The sequence below is a fragment of the Buteo buteo genome, chromosome 5 (assembly GCF_964188355.1).
Source record: "Buteo buteo chromosome 5, bButBut1.hap1.1, whole genome shotgun sequence".
NCBI lineage: Eukaryota > Metazoa > Chordata > Aves > Accipitriformes > Accipitridae > Buteo > Buteo buteo.
Window position 1 is genome coordinate 31,234,578 of NC_134175.1, and position 21,346 is coordinate 31,255,923.

The 21,346-nt window shown below is 35.9% G+C and overlaps 1 protein-coding gene across 8 annotated transcripts in view; it reads left to right on the top strand.

The window, feature by feature from the left end:
* The window catches only part of METTL8 (methyltransferase 8, tRNA N3-cytidine), a 41,361-nt gene that overhangs the window by 1,723 nt on the left and 18,292 nt on the right, over positions 1 to 21,346 (top strand). For 6 of the 8 annotated variants that reach the window (XR_012650483.1, XR_012650482.1, XM_075028457.1 and 3 more), the window contains exons 2-9: positions 4,454 to 4,609; positions 9,031 to 9,122; positions 13,592 to 13,983; positions 14,553 to 14,602; positions 17,090 to 17,153; positions 17,486 to 17,625; positions 20,805 to 20,911; positions 21,006 to 21,071. Coding sequence is in view for 4 of the 8 variants with exons in the window: in XM_075028457.1 (XP_074884558.1) it covers positions 4,454 to 4,609; positions 9,031 to 9,122; positions 13,592 to 13,983; positions 14,553 to 14,602; positions 17,090 to 17,153; positions 17,486 to 17,625; positions 20,805 to 20,911; positions 21,006 to 21,071 (1,067 nt within the window). In the remaining 4 variants the exon portion in view is untranslated. Of the gene's footprint in view, positions 1 to 4,453; positions 4,610 to 9,030; positions 9,123 to 13,591; positions 13,984 to 14,552; positions 14,603 to 17,089; positions 17,154 to 17,485; positions 17,626 to 19,591; positions 21,072 to 21,346 lie in introns of all 8 variants that reach the window. The other 2 variants (XR_012650485.1, XR_012650484.1) reach the window with 2 other exon arrangements.

A 21,346-nucleotide genomic window follows, 5' to 3' on the forward strand; every position in this document is an offset into this window, starting at 1 on the left:
AGCAACTGAACTCCACATTTCGTCCATACAATTAATCCAGATAAAATGCTTTTGTTAGTTATTTCATGTTCACATTAATTGATTGAAGGTTCAGTAAATAAAATACATCTGTATTTCTAAGGTACCTCTTTCTTTCTTGCTGACCATTCATGTCTCTCTGATCTTGCGGTTGCCATTACTTTATCTTTAGTTGCATTTTTTCAAGCAGTCTTCATTACCTTAAAAACATATTAATGTTTTCACTAAATGAGCAGTTTTATTTCCTTCCCTCCCTCCCTCTACCATTATATAAACTGTTTTTTCTTTGCCTGACTTTTTTAACAGGCTATCTGGCAGGTGGTATAAGAACAGACTCTTCTTACTCGACATTTCTGTACATATGGTTAAAATCATATCTGGTAGGGTTTGGTTGGTTGGTTTTAATCTGCTGTTGCTTTTTAACCAACGTTAACTGTGTTGTCTCTACAGGAGTCAAAATAAATCAAAATAATTTTTTGTTTTGTTTTTCTTTTCCCCTTGGTAGTCAGTGCTCTGCAGTAGTTTTACTGAAGTTGCTGTGTGCCAACAGGGAGCCCTGCATCATCGCTGGTGATGATGCATGAGAAGGAAAAACAGTTGAGAGTTTTAGATCTGCTGAGTTTGAAGTTGTGAAATATCCTATTGTTTCAAATGTGCACAATTTTTTTAAAGTATGTAATTGAAAGACTAATCATGAAGCCCCAAGAGGGCATGTTCAGTCACTTGGTAGAATAGAGTAGCATTAAGCATTCACTTAATGAATGAGTCTGGTTGACAGTAAGTCCCCTCCTCCTCCCCTCCCCTCGCCTTGATTTGAAATATTAAGAAATATTACTATGTCTGTATTTTTAAAATAGCTGGTGGTAATGCGTATTTATACCTTCTGTGTTACCATTGTCGTGAAGAATTTTTCACTTTGGGTCCACATTTGGATGTAAGGTGTTCTGAGTTTTCGTAGTGTTGGATGGTGATAAAACAGATCAGCTACAATTTACAGGACAACATTGGGGATTAATTGTCAAATGTTTTGTAGATAAGCTTCTAGGTGCCAAGCAGAAGAAGTAATTGTATGAAGTTCATTGTTTCCAGAATACTTTTGTGTCTAGAAATGTAATATAAGCTGCATCTACTCTTCCTAATATAGGCAAATTTTTCTTTATAACAGAGACTCTGTGATTGGAGATGGAACGAATTGTTAGCTTTGTAATTGGAGATCAGTCAGATATCAAAACTTTTTCATCTAATAAGTTCATTGAACTAGGTTCTCAGACAAAAATGACAGATTATTTCTGTTCTATTTTGTTTGGGGTTTTTTTTGGTTTTTTTTTCCCCTCTGACTTCTCTTTCAGAACTTCTCAAGGATTTTACTCATCGATGAAGTGGTTTGTGTATGTTTTGGTGTGATTCACTATTTAAAAAACAAAATTAGAACAGTTCTTTTCTCCTGTATCTCTAGTTTTTCCTTTGTGGATGTGACTGCTCAGAGGTTTTAATACTAACATCAATTAGAAATGTAATATTTCAGGTCTAGCTGGCAGTTGGTGTTTATACCTTCTTCTGCATGTCCACCTTCAAAAAGCTGTACTAAAGGTGCTGTGTTAGATTGTTTGGGGAGGGGAGAAGTTTTAAGGCTGTTTTCTTAAAGTTTCTTAACTAAACTGAGGACCTGATCTGTATTTGTAACAATGACAAAATTCTAAAGGCTAAAAGGCAGTGCTCCACAGGGAAAAAAAATCTTCCATGTAGTTTTTGAGTGTAGTTACAAAGTGCATTGTTTCTTTAATTTTTTTTCTGAAAAATAGTTATGCTGCCACAAAATATAGGCATTTTTAATGTAATTCAGTTTCATGATAAAGATGGAGGTTGAATTGTTTTGATTAATAATCAAACTTAAAACCTTCCTGACCATGGCTCTGAACAAGGAAATAACTCCTAATTATTTCAGACAACAACATTTCTTGCTGTCATCGCTGCAGGGTATGATCATCTTATCTGACAAAGAGAAAGGGTGTTTGCCTGTTTCATTAGCAAAATCAATTAGAGAAACAATCGAGCAATGACTTTATTCTGAAAATGTAATTTAGGCTTCCAAGTCATTCAGATGCTTTTTGAACTTTTAGTAGCCAGATTGCCCATTAATCTCATGATCTATGGATCACTCTAACTCTCAGGGATATACATCCATGTCTCCAAGGAGTTCCTTCACATTTAATACTGGATGCAACAGTGAACATAACTCTCCCACCTACCCCAGTCTCCTTGCATTTTCTTGATGTTTCAGATCTTTATCAGCTAAAATTGTGCAATTATCACTCAAAGGATCACATTCTCATAAAAAGAGCTGTATCTCTGGATTTTACTGATGCAAGATCATCTTAGTCATCTGACTATAATTCCCATCTGTGCATCTTTTCATGTTCTTACTGAGATATTTAGAAAGCCAGGAAAAATTATGTGACTAGCCTAGCAGCTGAATCATTGTATTTTATGTTGAATATCAATGCTGGCACAGGAAGTGCAAGATACTATCTCAGGTCTTTTTGAATGATTGAAGGAGGAAGAGGATTTGTAAACAGTTTGCAATGTAATCATGGAATCTTTATCCAGGCATTCCTAGAATTTAATAATAATAAATTAATATTTAGAACAGATTGTGGTTTGGGGTTTTGGGGGATTTTCTATTTGTTTTTGTATTCAAGAATGTTTCCTTTATGTAAATTATGCATTTTTCAGAAAATGTCATGGTGTGTTAAGTTTCATGTCTCATAATTATTATTTCTTAGTATTCCATATATGTTAAAATTATGTATTATGTTATGAAAAATGCATACATATTTTCAAAAACAAAGCATGAACAGTTTGTAGTAATTAAAGTATAAACTGGAATTGTTTTAGTTGCTGAGCCACATTTAAAAAAAAAAGAGCCATAATAAACTTATTAGAAGAGGTTTTAATTTTTTAATAAGACTAAATGTTACATTTTCACTGTATAGTGATGCCCCATATCCTGGTAACATTGCAGTCCCAGCAGCCAAAATTTATCAGTGTTTTTATTTAACAGCCAAAAGGCAAACTCCATTTTATTTAATCTTTGACAAATAAAAAGAAATTTTAATCGTTTTTTTCTCTTTTTTTCCCCTGTAGGTTTAAAATAAATAAACAGTGCCCTTTTAAAGTTATTACTCATTCAAAAGTACACCTTAAATGAGGAATTGTTCATTTAATTGAAGTGATTCCTTTGCCAGGCTTTGTATTGATGTGTACAAATTAATCTTTTTTTATTCACAGTACAAGACTTGTGATCAAATAGCACTATTTTCCTTGAGATAAAAATCTTCATTTTGTAACCAATTTGCACAGAATGTTTTCTAATAATGTCTGTATTTAAACTCTTCCTGTTCTTTTGTAACTACATTTTGTATTTCCAGTGCATTAAATTTGTGCATTTGGTTTATACAGAAGAAGCACTCAAAAAAAAAAAAAAAAAAAAAAAAACCACCAAAAAGGCAGAGAAAAAATAGGACTAAGAATAATTTTTAAAGTCATTTGCAGAGCACTTGAAGGGAAAAAGAACAAAGGCACATCAGGGTAAAAGTAGTAGCAGGGGTATTTCATTTTACTCATCTCCTAGAAAGCCTACATTAACAAGAATACGCAAAAAAAACCAAAACCCCATCAAGACAAAATGCTGGTACTAGCTACACACACTTGTTATCTTTCATTATTAATACTGTATGAAAAGATTGCAAGTAAAGTGAAATATAGCAATATAAGAGAGAATTATACATGTAAAAGAGAAATCTCAAGCACTTTATAATTTGCATGAATAGAAATTTAACATTTAAAACCATTTCTTTTAAAGAGGGCATTAAACAGGGATCAGGAGAACACATGGCAGAAATTTTGGAAGGCTTTCTGGTACATAATGTTTACACTTAAAAAAAAATAAATCTTTCCTTTCCTATCTAAAAGTGTAAAACCACAGTCACAGTTCTAGAATGAAATCTTTTGAAGATGATTACCTAGTAAGTGGGGTGAAAAATGTCAATCTCAATGACACTATGTACCCACTTAGAAGTGGTTTCTTTACTGATCACTTCTTGCTTGTCTTCTTAAAGGTACAATGTCAAACTTGGTTTATTGTTTTACTTTGTATTTCTTTTTTTTTTTCTCCTGCCTGATAGGACTTTGAAATGATAGCAAATAATTTATCTTTCAACTGGTTTAATTCCAGTAGCCTACTTTGGGATTATTTGGGCTTTCAGCACACTGAAGGGAAGTTGCTATTTTCTAAAAAGCATTTAAATTGATATTATAGTAAAAGATTATTACTAAAGTTGATATTGGTGCTTGATTATTTGACCAGTTTCTCATGTAAGTGACATAAATAATTAAGTTACAGGAAAACTGTAATTTGAGTTAATTGTGTTTTCAGGTCTCTGAACAAAATGAATTTCATTACAAGGCTTTCTGCTTTATGTCTGAGGAAAAGCAAGATGCAGCAGAGGCACCAAAGTAGTAGACGACCAGCTGTTCCACTTGGATCACGGATTTTAACTGATCCTTCTGAGGTTTTTGAGCATAACATGTGGTGAGATATTTCCTCAAGGCTGATTTTCATATATTTTTGTATATTATTTACTATGATGAATAATGGGAGGGGTGTGTGTATATATAACAATGGACTGCCAGGACAGATGTTGAAAGGTAGTCCTAGAGAGAACTTGAGACTGTCACAAGTAACAGTGACAAGTTATGCGATCTTAGTGACGTGCGTTAAAAGCTGCTAAGCAAGTAGTTTAGTCATGGCATGAAAGGCAAAATATTGCTATAGATCAGTAATGAATTAGGAGACAGAAAATGTAGAGGATAAGTAGTCCATGTTATAATGGCAGAAATATTGCAGAATAGTGTAATGTACCTAACTAGTAACGTTAGGTCCAATAGTGTTGCATACTGGATTAGCGTTGTATTCTAAAATTGACATAATTTCAAAAGGAACATGTAAATTACTTGTATTCTTCTGAAGGCATACTGAAGATGTTGCAGATAATTCAGCAGAGATTTCCATACAGTGCACAATTATCAAAAAAAGTAAATTGAATTTAACATAAATAAGTGATATAATAGCAGAGAAAACATTAACATGTAAATATTGACAAGAATAAGAATTGCCCTGATTTGCAGCAGTACATCTCCATCTCTAAAAGGTATTTTTATGATTAATGGGGGTCAGAAAAGAGTGAGAATGCTAGTCAACACAGTGGGAAAACAGATTGAAGAAGCTAGGATTTTTGACCATGGAGTGGAGATGAATACAAAACAGTGGGTGACACAGGGAGTGTTAGAAGGATAGAAGAATACCTAAATTTGTCTAGAAAGTAGAAGAATGTCTACCTAACATATCTGGAAGACCAGGAATTTTTATTCCTATTGTTTATAACTTAAGAACAAGGAATATTTCATGAAAAGAGAAGTGGGGAATTTAGAAGCTCTACAAGAAATTATTTTCTACATAATTTTAAAATATATTTTTTAATTCTGCCACACACCATTTTTGAGAGCAAGGATTTAGAAAAATTAAAAAAGTGACTGGATATGGCTAATGATAACCAATGGGTAACATAACATAGGAGTAACAGATTCAGGGCTTAAGCTTACTTCATTAAAGTAATCTGCAGTTCTTATGCCTTCCTCAGAGGTGTCCCCTGCTGGCAACTGTCAAAGAAGTTACTGGACAAGCTTTTGTTCTGAAATGAAGTTTCCAGGTTGCTGGGTTTTAAAAAATTATTATTCTTTTTAGTAGTCCATTTTATTTGTTAATTGGTCCATTTTACCTTTTAATCTAAATTATTTCAGAAGTTTCTCTAATAAAAGTCTAATGAATAAAAAGGTCTTAAGAGAAGAATATGACACAGAAAATTGTCTTCTGGTTAATAAACTAATACCTTCATTACTCTTTTTAGTCTCTAAATTTGGGCTTAACTCATGAGATAAGATATACAAATAGATCTGTCACCTATGACTCTTTTCTAAGCTAGATGTCCCTAAGCCATGGTCCCCAACACATACCACCTTAAGGCCAAATCTGGAGTTATCTATACTTCTGTAAGTTCCTTGGTCAAGGAAGCTGGAAGCTGTCTGGTTACTGTGTTAAAAGAGTGTAAAGTTTACCGCCATGTTTCATAAAACTATATGCGGTGTAGTTTTTAAGCATCTTTTCAGTACATCCTGCTAGGTGGAAAAATCCTTTACTTGTGTGGATGCTGATTCAAATGTAGGCTATATAGTCTGGGTAGAAAAAGATTTTAAGAAAAAGACCACCCTTTTTCTGTAACATTGTACCTCGATGAAACTCAGTTTTGTTTGATTTTTTTTATTTCCTTCCAAATAACTGATCATGTGTAGCTTCAGTTTTTCTTGCTAGCATTCTGTCATAGTCTAATACAGAGTTACCAAACTATGATGCAGGTAGTTGGGAAGATGGGATTGAAAGGAACAGGGTTGATCAGAAAGTGGATCTGCAGATGAATCCGTGTAGCTTACAAGGGAAAACAGATGAAACCGAGTTGGAGCAGAGGCTGCGTGGAAGTCACAAAAGTCTTAATAAATCAAGAACCTGGCTATGAAGTGGGGGGAGGTCCTTGGGTCTGAAGCTGGCTGAATCAGCAGGGTTCTTCTCACTAGGGAGATAAGGGGGATCAGGATGAGTGGTGGTTGAGCTAAATAGATCATGCAGGGTGAGCATAAGAGATACATCTTCCCTAGCATTGCTGTATGAGGATTTATGTCCTTTTGGTTTTCAGTCATCATCTTTGGTACTTCATAAAGTGGCATCCTTCTTTTTGCCTGTGTGAATTGGCAGGGATCCAAGAGCTGCTACCATTGTTGCTAGGAATACTAAGTAAATTAAATTTGGGAACTAATGCTTTAGATATTTGCTATGGTGCTTTTCTATCATTTTGAGAGAGAAGTAATGAATGATGCTAAACATTGTGGCAAAAAAGTCTGCTTCTATTCAGGTTAGTAATTGGCATAGTTTTCACATGTTAGTGTTCAGAAATAATTAAAACCTATGTTAGCAAAGAAGTTAATGGAAAAGGGATAAGTTGAATAAGATGAACTGAAAGTAGCATTGCATGATCTCATGTCAGGCCTACTCATGTTAGCAGTTCTTGGTGTGGTTAAAATTAATAGCTTGCTTTGCTGCTGTCAATGTTCAGCTTAAAACACTTCTGTATTTAATCACTTCTGTGCTTAGAATTAATCTGTATTCTGTGTTCCTGCCAGCTTGTATTGCTGAAGGAGCTGCCTCATTTGAAGCATCCAAACTACGTAAATAGTTTGCATAAGAACTATGCTATGTCCCCTCTTTTGCACATTTTGATCAAGAAGTGCTGCTGCAGTCCTGTTTGGGGTCTTCCATATAGAAATCTCTAGGAAAGAGCCAAGAGATCTTTTTTTCAGCTTTATGAATTTCCAAGGAGGGACAAAAGTTGTTGATGGACGACTTCAGGCACCTAGAGTATTGCTTGTAGAGCCCTTAAGGGGTCTGACAGACACACGATGATGGTTAAAATTTATTGGCTAAAGATTATACCACAGCAAGTCATATAGTCAGCCCTTCTAACAGATATTATTGCCATCTAAATAGTCCTTGGTTTCAGCTTGCTAGAATAGGCAAGGTCAAAAATGGTGATAGCAGTGAGGGAAGCAAGACTTTCCAAGAGGATAGCTCCCTAGTAACGCTTTGGTCATTCAGTTTTATTCTACTGCAGCATGTCTGTCAAAGCCTTGACGCTGCACAGGAACATTTGGTATATGAACAAATACAGGAAGGGGAGAGGCAACCTGCTGGGGACAATAATGAGAAATATTTCAGTAGAGATGCGGAAATCAAGTCTGAGGCAAGCAGACAAATACATACCAATTAGTTTCCCACAATTAACAAAAGAGGACCAGTGAAGGTCTAAGAATTAAATTACCTATATGTCACCAAGCATGGAACAGGAAGATGCTCGTTAGATTTTAGAGACAATCAGCTGTTTTCAAGTTGGCACCTTGTTCCTTTTCCCATAGTAACCAATGGAATTTTAGTCATAGGCTTTCAGTTAATTGATTTCAGTAGGATTAGGATCTAATAGATTACTTGTATTATATTACCTGATTTAATCTCATTTCTAAAACTGCTCAGACTGGACAATTTGGAGGGACAGCTGATTTGCTTTAAAAGCTGCCAGCAGCATGTTTTTGGGCACTCCCCATTGTGACCTGATCAAACACAGAATCTACAGGGAAGGCAGTTTAGTCATCAGGGTCAGATCTTGGCTTGGTTGTGTGACCACTTAATAGGTTAATATAGCATCTAGTTAACCACTTAACACAAATATAGATAGCATAGACTCTGGAACCATTACAGCACTGCTTGTCTTTTCTTAGGAATGTTTCATTCTTGTTTTTACTAGATGTTTCCTGTCTCTATTCCCTAAATAAGTAAAATCCTGTTCATCAATTCCACCTGTTCCACTTGAATAGGTAGATTATGCTCCCTGTGTCAGGAACAGCTGATTCCTTTGCTAAATGACCTTTGTTTCTCATCATAAACATTAGTAACACAAGAAGTTTCTTGCATCAGGGTGTTTGTTGATAGATCTATTATTATGTCCAGCTAAACGCAGTTCTAGTGGGACACTCAAAATACATTCCTATAAACTTACTCAGTTTACAAGATATATGTTTATCCTATTATTCAGAAAAAATGCATACTACTTCAGCTTCTTTGCAGTTGGAAGATTTTTCTTAATCACTTGAGTTTTACCTAACTAGTAATTAATTTTTATCTATCATACACTGAAACTTAGCTTTTAACTGTCAGTCTCCTTGTGGTCATTTGCTTGCATTCAAAAAGAAAATGTACTTGTGACAGTGTAGCTAATTTGTGACTCTTTTCCCTGAGAAAAAAGATTATGGAAAATCCCATTTAAAGGCTGGTTCTTCAACTGCCTTTTGCAGGGACCACATGCAGTGGTCACAAGAAGAAGAGGAGAATGCCAAGAAAAAAGCAGTAGAGAACTCACTTGTGAAAGTCCAATGGGAAGACCAAGGTAACAGTTCATAATGGCTTAAAAATTCCTATTTTAATGCTATTTATTAAAGCATTTAAAGATGCTTTAAAATCCAGGAACACTCTCTTATTTCTACATTCTTTTGTCTAAATTTGTTGGTTGTTTGGGGGTTTTTTTTGCTTTCTTGCCTCAAAAGATTGTCTCAAAGTGTGTTTTTCTAGCAATTCAGTTACTTCTTTGAGGAATTTTGCATTTGGGGGGCAATAGGCTCTATGTAAAACAAGTACATCAGTATGGTGCAGTTGCAAGTTCTGGCTCTTTTTGCAGTTCGTCTGAATAGAACTCCTACTACACAAGACTGTTACTTCACCAAAGGGAATGAATTTGCAGCCAGCTAGGGTGCTGGGGATGAAGGTTCCCATGTACAATATTCAAATGCTTTTTAATGATTTGTGGACTGTTTACAGAGCTGGTGTTTGTACATTGCACCATATTTCAGTTAAGTGCCATGAAAGTTGCACTTGTCCCAGCTGGTCCCAGCTTGCTGCCTTGGCCAGGCTGAGCTGGGAGTGCTTCAGGAAGCAGTGCATTCACTGTGTGTGGAAGGTGTTCCAATACATCACACAGAGTCTGCTCTGTAAATGATTAAGGAATTTCATGCCTGTCTTCAGAAGGGAAATTTAATGTGTTCTGCATTTCTGAAGATTGATAGCTCTAGGTTCAAACTGGCAAACTAAACTCTAGGATAGTTATGTATGATAAAGCTGGAGTATCAACTTGACAGTAACATAGAAGACTGGATCTTTAATTTGTTCCTTTATTGAAAGATATTCTGAAAACAGTTACTTGGATGTCCTAGGCCTCAGTTTACTTAGTGTGTCTTGAACCCGTCAAATTAGATAGTGTCATTATGATCCTGTGCTCAGTTTCATTGATGTAACTAGCGCACATGTTGGAGTTTATTTGAGTTACCTGTGAATGTGTCTTGGATTGTGTGCCCTTCATCACTTTGAATGCTCTGGGATTGTCATCCTGCCCTTTTCTGTTAACTCTCGCATTCTTTATCTGAATACAGGAGTACCATGTTTGTTTTTCAAAATGACATCTAATATTTTCATTTGGTTTGTATAAAAAGTTGAAAAAGAGCTCATGATTGAAAAGTAAGCTGTGTAAGCATGTGGCTCATGGAACCTTTCATTCTTCATCTACAATAAATTAGAACTTAGTTTGTGCTGGTGAGAAATGGAATAATCAGGCATGTATCTATTGCCAAGAAATACAAAAATCCAAGGACATTTCCAATGAATGCTCCTCTGTTTACAACTTGAATAGGTGAGCATTGCTGATAGAGTTCCTTCAGAAAGCTTCAGCTTCATTCTGCAAGGGGAAGTACATTTTGGCCTATTTGTGTAAACAATGAACTAGACTGAAGTTAACAAGCAGGTTATTTTGGGGCCTTGGAAAGTACAGTACGGGGAAAAAGACAAGACAGATTTCAACAATACTATTATATCACTAAAATAGAATAGTTCTAGTGAACCTTGTTAAAACAAGAGAAGTTAAACCAAATGAACTCATGATACTACCTTTAGGAATTTGGTTTACTTATTAGCATGACCAGTTTCTTCTCAGGCATGCCTGCTAGTGTTGAAAGATTCTGCTACGGAGAAAAATCAGTTGACTAAGTAAGGGATTTTTTTGTCTCAGAAGGTGATACATTTATTAGTTTTGTAATTTTACATGCTTTGGAATATATAGTAGTCAGGCTACTTAAATATACAAAATGAAACAGAAAACTGATAATAATACTGCATGTGTGGTTATTACACAGTGGTGCAGGAGTGACCAGTGAAAGAATGGAAAGTGAACCTATGAACCTTGAACCTATGTAATACCATATTAATACAATTTGAAAGGCTGACTTTAGCCATTGCTTTCCTTCAATTCTGAAATCTGGAAAACTTGATGGGAATTTAAGTACAAGGGTTCTGAGCAGACTTGTAGAAAAGTAGTGACTATAACAAGGGGTGATAATGATTTAAGAACCTTTTGAGTAGAAGGTTTGTTTTTTATACGGAAGCTGAGCAATCTATGAATGTGCAACTTACGCTATTGAGATCTGGTATGTATGACCTCAATCAACTTGGTGCTTATAGGATAAAACAAGTCTGTACAATTACTCTGCATAGCTGGGTCTTGCCCTTTAGTAGTACAATTCGATATATTAAATGTTAAATTTAAAAAATTATGCAGATTTCTAGGACAAGGCATTCTGCCACCTCCTTGCCACTTCCTACTGCCTGTCTGTGCCTCTAATGATAATTCTCAGTCTTGTTTATCTCTGAAAAGCTGTAGCGATTTAGGAAGTAGTATGTTAAGATTTAAACGAGAGTAGTAGGAGAACTACTTAATAATAATTACTTAATAATTACTCTGTGCATTTATATTAAAAGAATTAATGGGTCAGTGTAAGTGAGTAGGGACAAAATAAAAAAGGCAACATGTTATATGATGTGCACTTAGCAAAAGACATCAAGGGTAACAAGAAACAGTTCTGTAAATGCTTTGGGGATGAGGGGGAAAAAAAAATATTTAGTTTGGTACTTACAAGGGATGACGAAGGGAAAACCATCAACAAAAGAGACATTGAAAAAGCTGTAATTCTTATCTTTTTATCAGCCTTCCTTTGAAAGGGTTAGCTGCAGTCCAGTGGCTAGCACAATTAGTGCTAGTGAGAAGGAGGAAAGATCATGTTCTTGTACTGAGAAAGAACAGGTTACAAAGTACATCCATAGAGTACATGGCTGACTGGGATAGCAGAAAAGAGAATATTTACTTTTTTAAAAAGGGAGGTGGGAAAAGAGTAGAGTCAGATAATTAGTTTCAATTCCTGGAAAAATACTGAAAGAGATAATCCTGAGCTTGCAGACACTGGGTTTGGAAGAACAAAGGAGATGAATACTGGCCAACAAATATTTTTCAAGAATAAATCATGTAAAATCAAGCTAATTTCCTTCTTGGAGAAGGTTACAAGCCCTGGGGATAAGGAAAAAACAGCAGATGTCCTGAAATTTATCCTTAGTCAGGCTTCTGACTTGCTTTACTTGACATTTTCATAAGCAAGTTAGGCAAGCGAGAGCTAATGAAACTGCTTTTGGATGAATGAATGCCTAGAGAGATCCTTTCAGAATGGAAGGCTGAGCAGAGAAGTGTTTTGTTCCATGTCCAGTTCTGCTTGGTATTTTCATTAGTGACCTCAGGAAATGGGAGACTTGAAGATGATATTAAGTGAAGAGATGTTTCAAGTATGGTGAAGGTTGGGATTAGGATTCAGAAAGATCTGGACAGTGGAAAAAAAAAAGGATCTGAAAGACATAAAATTGCTAAAAATAAGGCACAATACATTGCTTAGGAATAATTCCTTGAAAAAAATACGAGGTTCTGGAACAACTGGCTAGGTAGTCATTTTGCAGGAGATCTGAGGGTTGTGATGAATCACCAGCTGAATCAGCAGTGTCATGCTGTTGCAAAATGGCAAGGTGGGAGTTATAAACAGGATTACAGCCTGTAAACCTTGTAAAATATTCCTTTTGCTCTGCGTTGATAATGCCTTCACCAGAATACAGCACCAAAAAGTAGTAAATCAATTGGAGAGAATCTAGAGAAGAAAAATGAAAATTATTGGAAGTCTAAAAATCATGATTTCTGTGGAAAAAAGAAGAGAGTTAGGTTTAGACAATCTAGAAAAGAGATTGTTTATGGGAGACATAGTAAAAGACTTCAAATAAGTAAACAGGTGTTGCAAAAAGAAGTGAGTAATCTTTGCTTTATCTGCTTGGTTAATGGGACAAGAATTAGTGCACTTAAATTGCAATAAGAAAATTTCAGGTTGAGTAGTGGAAAAGGTTTCTAACTGTACAGATGGTGAAGGACTGTAATATATTCCTGAAGAAAGTTGTCAAACCTATATGAAAGGTGGTATTTTAAGAATAAGTTGGACAAATTCCTGTGGAGAACAGATATGAATTCCCTGACTGGGTGAAATCCCTTTCAGTCCTATTCTTTGACATTCTAACATTCAGTTAGAATGTTTTGTGAATTAAAAGTTAACAAAAAGGTCTATTGTAAGACTTTGAAGTATTTTGAAAGTAAGAAAGCCAGTATGTTGCTTCTGACTGTATTGTTATTTTCTGTCAAAACTGCATTATTGAGTGGTTAAGAATGAATTATTGTGTATTGGCTATGCAGTAGCAATTATCACTCCAGTTCACAGAAAAAAAAAAAAAAAGATGCAGAAAGCATCCTAAGTGACATAAAATGTAATTAAACCCTCATGGCAGTTATTTTGCGTACAGATCAAGGTAAGACCCCAAATCCTTACGTTTTTATTTAAACGTGTACAATGTGGGAAACTACAGTGTAAATTTAGGGTCTAAATTCCATGTTGCTTTGCAGTATTTTGTAGCTAAGCTCATATTCACCAAGTTTTTGTTTTGTTTTAATTTCAGATAAATATGAGAGAGAAGCTAGTAAATATTGGAATGAATTTTACAAGACTCATAAAAATAACTTTTTCAAGGATCGCAATTGGCTGTTTCTGGAGTTCCCAGAAATTCTTCCAGAAAAAAGGCGAGAAGAGTTGCAAACAGAACAAAGATCTTCAGAACACACAAAAATAAACAGTACCAACGGTTTTTCACACAAAAATGAAATGTCTGAGGAAGGAGAAAAATATTGGAAGAAAAATCATGGAAGTGGTTCTACTTCTGTACAAGGATATGTTTATAATAAAAAACAAGCAAAATCTCTTACTGACAATCCTCAGGGTAAAAACTGTGGAGAAGAGCTTGGCAGGCTAGAATCCTTCCCTGGTAGTGATGCCACTTACAGAATATTAGAGGTAATGCATGGCAAATGTTCTACCCGTCATATAGAAATCCACTTAATTGCTGAAAAGCCTGATAAAGATACTTAGTAAGTATCAAGAAAGTAAACATTTAGAATTCAACACACTACATTCATTTATGGTAGAAACTTTCAGAGAAACCTAGGATCTGGGCTTTGTTTTCCCTTTTAAAGTTTCTCCCAAATCAGAATTTAGGGCTAGATTGTCAGATTCCATTTTCACTGGAAGCTGAGTTTCTAATTTCCTAAGGAAAGTTATGTCTTAAAGTGCTTTGTTCTTAAAGTACTCTGTCTTAAAGTGAAAGTACTTGATGCATTCTTGCCAAATGGTGAAATTGGACAAGAATATTACATTTTCCTATGCAGTTTGAGAGAAGGGTTCTCTCTTAACTTTAGAAAGACATTGAGGAGAAATGTGATCACAGAAATGATTTGAGAATTGTGGTATGAGCTGTTTATACCTTTTCTGTCCAACATACCTTCAAGTCTAATGGGTCCTACCTACTAACTAATTTAAGACAAAGATAAAAATATTTTAACTTTTTGTTTCTCTTCTGATTTTAGGTTGGTTGTGGTGCTGGAAACAGTGTCTTTCCTATTTTGAAAGTCCTATGGTATGTAGTGCTGGATTTTCAAATATGAAAGTTCTAGTCTCATCTTGTTCATTTTTTTCAAATGTTGGTGCTAGACCAGTGCTGCAGGAAGTGTTGAGTGAACTGTTTTACAGCCCTGAAATTCTGATTGCTTGCAGACCGCAGATAATGTTGGTAGCATCAGTACAAAATACTTCTCATACTGGTCAACCCTAGTCTTGGGGGGACCATATTTGCTGACAAGGTTTGTCTTCAGGTGCATTCAGACTGATTTATTGTAGTTAATTTCAGGCACGTGAAATATTCTCTTGTCTTATATGTCACCGTAAAGCTACCAGGTATCTCTTCAAAAGGCCAAAATCAGAGACAGTAGGTAATGGTATGTGATCTGCTGGTAAGAAGTTGTATTATTTCTGAATTTGGCTGGTACACTTTGTCATATTGCTTCAGGTTTTAGTGTCAGGGAAGGCACAAGTCCTGTACTGCATTACTTAATTCCTTGAAACTTCTTAATCCACTTAGCTTCCAGTTTTAGAAGAAGCTGTTAGGACTGCATGTCCTCCCTTCCATGTAGGCAAGAAGGTTTTATTGGAAAGGCTGTGTATGTATCAAGGGCTGAAATAGATTTCTTCTTATTCATGCCTCCAAGAGCTTGATTATGGTACAGTTCATTATTGTACAAATCAATTCTGGTTGCTAGCATCACCACTTTATAAAAATACTCCATTTTGCAGATATGGAAACAGGAAGCAGGAAGAATTAAGTGATGCACCAGGGTCATACATGAAACCTATTAGTGTTAGCAGTGCATCTTCACCCTGCAACAAATGCTTTGCTTTAGACAGCATGTAATGAAAGGAGAGCCCTGTTTCATATGAAGAGTTTAGAAAGTAACACTATGTAAGGAAAAGATATCATGTGGCTGTATTAAAAAAGGTGAGACAAACTTTTGTGTTTTCCTCACAGGAGGCATTAGTCATAGGTTGGCATTTCTAATAATTAAGAATCCACTCATTAGGTATTTTTCCTGGAGATCTCTATTCTTATGCAAATCCTTCAGTCAATCACATTGGTTGGTACGTTGAACAACTCACACATTTGTCTTGTATGTGACCTGATGGAAACATGTCTTATCTCTTAGCAGGCCTGGCTTTATAGTGCAGTTGGTTTAACTCTGAATTTAATATAAAAATTGCCTTTTTTATGCATATAAAAAGAAGCCAGTGTCAAGTATGAGTGTACCCTGGCTACAAAAAAAATTTCCACTTGGGTTTGTAACTTTTAAACTGATTCCCCCTGTCCCCCTTAAATTTTAAGTTACTGCTTTTTAATACAGTGCATCATGAAATCACCATCCAGATCAAGCTGTGTCTTTGTTTTAAGTTGACTTTCTACATAGCTCCTATTCTGCTCTAAAAAAAATTGAAATAACATCCTAACAAGTCAATTAGGTAATCAGCTTAACCTTTTGCAAGTGACTGGCTGGGTCCAAAACCTGGCTCTTGTCATCATCAATGATAAATATCTAAACTCATCAACTCTTGTGGTGGGCACAGAGCTGATAAAAGTTTTGCTCAGCAACATGGATGGAATATGTTTTGGTCCATAAGAGTTCTCCTGTTGAGCCCTCAGAGAGAGGTCACTGACTCAGCTGTGTATACTGTGAGGTCTTATAGTCACTGCCAGAGTTTACTGATTCCCTTTCTAAAGAAACCGTCTGTCCAAAACCTCAAATATTTTTTGAGAGATTAAATGATCATGAGTTGACCATGAGGTCATCCCTCAGTAGGTTTTGAGGGGCTTGCTCAGTTTCTTTTAAATGAATTTTTCGGAGGTGAAAAAAATTTCTCCCTAGAGTTACTAGTATCTGATGAATGGTACGAGGAAATTTTGCAGCTGGCTTAGTCTTGGATGGAAAAGGAAGGGAAAACAGTGCTACAGGAAATTCTTATTCATCTTGGCTTACAAAACAAAGGGGATAATGGAAGGAAACAACCAATACTGCTTAATCTAATCAAAATCACAGTAAGGTGGCACATGGGAACTCAAGCTTCTACAGAACTGTGGATGACTTTTGCAACACCCCACCCCTGCCCAAATCATATTGCTAATTAAACTGCATACATGGGCTAATGATAGAGACTTAATGCAGTACTTCTGTAAGAAAATGTGACCTTTTAATGTGCATTTATGTAATACAACACCAGGACATTGTCATCAATCCTGACAGCCCTCTGTGACCTTCTTTCTTTTCCTTTTCACTTCCTCCTCAACAAGGCTATAACTCTCCTTTTTATACTAACTGCCTGTTGGTATTCTTACGAATTTGTCTGCCCTATTGGTTCATTACAACCTATGTGGCTTTCCATGTGCTAGACATCAATAAAGCATGCTTGATCAAACCTGCGGAGAACCCCAAAGAGCCCTCTGTAGTTCAGTGAACACTGATGTAGACTTTCATCTTTTACAATTATAATTTTTTAACTGATGTTGGTTTTGTTTTCCTAGCAATATACCTGGAACCTTTCTATACTGTTGTGATTTTGCTTCAGGAGCAGTGGAGCTGGTAAAGGTAATTCATATGCTCACTTTAGAGTACCTTATAAGCCTGTAATTCAGGAGGCTGCAAGGAAGCTGTCTTCATGAAAAAGAATGTGATGGCTTTGACAACTTTTAACTGAAGTTTTCAATATTCCAAAGAACAAAGTCTTACTCTATGTAGAGAGGAATGAATACCATCAGTGAGCTTGCTTCTCAGCTTGAGTAAGATACCAGACAGAATAGGCTTTTATATGAGATGTTTTACAATGCTGAATAATTGAAGAAAAAAAGTTTCTTGAGTCACAGTAAACGTATTAACTACTACTGTTCTCTCTGTGCCTCTTTTCATCTTTTTCCTGACAGTCACATTCATCCTACAATTCAGCCTGGTGTTCTGCCTTTGTTCATGATGTGTGTGATGATGCTTTACCCTATCCTTTTCCAGATGAGATCCTGGATGTCATTCTCCTTGTCTTTGTGCTCTCTACTATTCATCCTGACAGGTAAATGAAGACTAAAGGGCAAAGCAAATGGGTTAAATCTCTTTTATCGCTGGAGGTTTTCAAGAATAGCAAGCAAAAGAAGATGATGAATCTTTAATTTATTATTTAGTAAGCTACAATATATATATATAAAACGAGGTATTTAAAATGCTGTTTCCCATTTTCAGGCTTCAAGAGAAAAGCTGGTCAGGCTAATTCATTAGTGAGTCTCCTGTCTCCATCAAAATACAAGGGGTATATTGTAACTAAATACATCCCTATTAAAAGTGACAGTGATTCTAGAAAATTAGAAATTAAAAAAAGAGACTGCTAGTCTTCTAGAAGGAAATTATTTTTAGTGATCAAAACCAAACATTCACGATTTAACACCTTACAATATGTTGATAAAGGCTTAGGTTGCTGATTTAGCCACATGCAAATGCTTACACGCAGGTCCTTTGAACCAAAATGCATTCAGAATTCTATAACTTGTTTGGATTAAGAAAACTTGATCTAATTTTCATGCATAGTGTTATGTTGAATGCTGTTAGCCTTGTTACTAATGCCTCTCAATGTCTAATGAACCAAACTTTATGACTATTAAGGCTGGCTGATTGTGAAAATGCCCTTTTTTTAATGGGAAAAATGCAAAAGAGGGCATGTAAGTTAAAACTCCTTGACTTTTCCTTTAACTAGATCACATGAAGGGAAATACATGCTGTAAGTGTAGTAATACATTTATTACTTTAAGAACGTCATTAAAATGGGCTTGGCAAACAGAACAGTATTTGCCTAAGTCTGAGAACTGTTTCCCTGCCTAAGTTATTAATGATTACAGAAAAATCTTTCCCATATAGGATATTACTCTTTCCTGTTTGTTCAGAGATGAGCACATGAGTCATGCAAAGCCTGGGTCCAGATTTCAAAAACAATTCAAGCAGTAGATTTCAGATCTCTGTAACAGTGATGATACTGCCATGAAGAAATTGGACAATAGAGATGCATTCATTCAATCGCTTTGCCTGTAGAAGCAGAAATCAGATGTTGTGTCAGAATTTCTGTGGATCTTTTCCTATTAGACTTTTTAGAAGGGGGTGTGTGTATGTGTGTTTTGTTTTGTTTGTTTTTTCCTCCCCATGTCAGCATCTAAAGGCTGACATGGATGCTTTTGTGTGTGTGTGTGTGTATACACACATAAAGATTTCCATGTAATTATCTGTGTTGTAAGATCCACTTTCCTAAGATTTGTTAGTCATTACTGTCATCTCATAGGATTAAAATGACTGCATAAAGGCAAATGTAATCCAGATTCATCTTGCTCAGTATGCATTTTTTCTGGAAACTTTGAAAGTGGGAAATGGAAAAGAAAACTGAGAGTGTGATGATGCAGAACTTATGTACTGTGGAGACCTGGAAAATACACATGAGAGGGACAGATTTGTATTCCGCACAACTGTTCCTTAGTGATTTCTCTTCAGGCTGTTGTGTTTAGTTTTTGATAATTGCTACTTTTGTACACCATTTTTAACACACTTCAATTCTGCTAGAAGGCCCCTCTAAAAGTTGGTTGCAGAATTTGAAAGGTATTAAATTTTCTTCAAGCTATATAATTAATGTGCTCTAGTCCTACGGGATGCGACTTCTCAAAGCACTTTCTCTTTTTGTGTATGTAAACTTCTTTTCCATGTGCACAAAACTTATGTTTATATAGGCAAAGGCTAATTCTGTGCACAACTACCTGCCTTGGAACAGTCTTTTATTCTTAGGTGGTGCTGCCTTTTCTGTCTGTGGCAGCACACTTCGTTGCCTGTGTTGACCATGAGCAAAGAGGACAACTTTTAAAGCACTTGGCTTCCTCTTAAGGGAATTCCATGCCTAAAAAGTGTATGCTGCTTTTTGTTCTTGTTTGTTCGCTCATTTGTTTGTTTGGAGATATGATTTTATTTTCTGCTGAACTACCTCCTAATTCTGTCCCTTAAAAATTAAGGTAAGATGCCTGCACTGCTGTTGCATGAAGACTAAATTGCATCAGTGCCTGAGTTCTGACATTCTTGGGGCAAAGGGGCAAGGCCACTTGAGAGACAGGCATGGTGTAAGGATGTTCTCTTGGCACACAGTACTGGTATGCTGATTTTGTATACTTAAGTAGAACTTACTCTTCTTTAGCTCTTTTCAGATACAGCACCCTGCCTTTCCTTTCCATTCATTTTGCATTTGACTCTGGCTTCACATATTCTACATGGTTTATCAGCTTCCCTGTGGGAGGAAGGGTTGAATTAGGCAAGTGGACTTTTGTACCTTGCAGCCTGCCAGGTGCAGACTGCCTTTTGTGGTCTTTCATGAAAGTGGAAAACCTGACTCCTTTGGTTTATTCTGAAAGAGTGAGGCAAACCCAAGCCATTATTCATTAGCAATGTATTTTGCAGAGTAATGCAAATGTATTTATAAGAAGCTCCAAGGTAAGGTTAAAAAGTGAGAATGAAGATGCTCTGGTCTAGTGAAGGGGAGAGAGTACTGTGTATGGTACTTGTTCCTATCATACATACAGCAGGCTGATGTAATCTTGATAAGGAAGAGGTGATGTTAGATACCACCAAGATTCACAAACTTGTCTGCATTTTGGAGGATGCAGACTTTCTTCCTCTAACTAGCAATATCTCCAGATGGAGTTCTGCCAGATTTCTCTCCTGAGGGACTACTCAGATTCTTCTTTCCATCCTCAACCATTAGGTGTGGAGATACTGATTTTGTGTGTATGATCAGTACCCCCATAAAGAAATCAGGTAAGTTTTTTGTCTGCCTTCCAGGCTCTTGATTTTGCTATGTACAGCAAGAAGGCTCAGTCTAGCTCACCAAAGCACATGGCTAACTGTTCATTCACTGTTTGTCGTATATCTGCCTGACCCATGTGACCCATATACTCAAAAACTGTGTTTTAATCCATCCTTGAGGTTCTGTTCAAGTGAAGGAAACAGGCTCCTTTTCTCTTTCCAGTTTGTGTTCTCTTACAGTTCCTTTTAAATTTTTGGTTTAGAGGCTTTTTTGTAAAGAGTTCTTCCTGTTCACTAGTGCCTGGCCTTTTTATAGTAAATATAGACACATCTTCTCACTGTATTTTTGGAAATCTATGTATATTCCAAGCATCTCGAAAAAACCAGTTATGTTTGCAAATTTCACCAGTATCCTGTCTATTTTCTAAGGATGCAAGGGGTTGTAAATAGGTTGGCTAAACTACTGAAACCTGGAGGAATGTTGTTATTTCGAGACTATGGAAGATACGATACAGCTCAGCTTCGTTTTAAAAAAGGTAATTCCTGAATGCTTCTGTAGTTCACTATTCATTTTAAGTTGTTTTTGAAAAAAGTGCTATGTCCTTTTTCATTACTGCTCTAATTTCTTAGGTCATTGCCTGTCAGAAAATTTTTATGTACGAGGAGATGGAACCAGAGTATATTTCTTTACCAAAGGTATGAAATGGTATAGTTTTATAGAAAGGGTTGAGTGTATCTCAAGATGGTTTGTGTTATAAAAGCTCATCCTAGAATAGAAATTTAAAGAAAGTTTTATTGGCTTTTTTTTAGTACTCTGCTTTTACAAAACCCAAATCTAAGTGTTGTAAGAAAATAATTCCCTTTATGTGTACACTTGTTGTGTCTGGGGTCTGCAAGATTTCTTAAAGACATCACTTGAAATTTCTGTTTGTCTAAGCATCTTGTGTCTAATGGTATGCTCAAATTCTGTT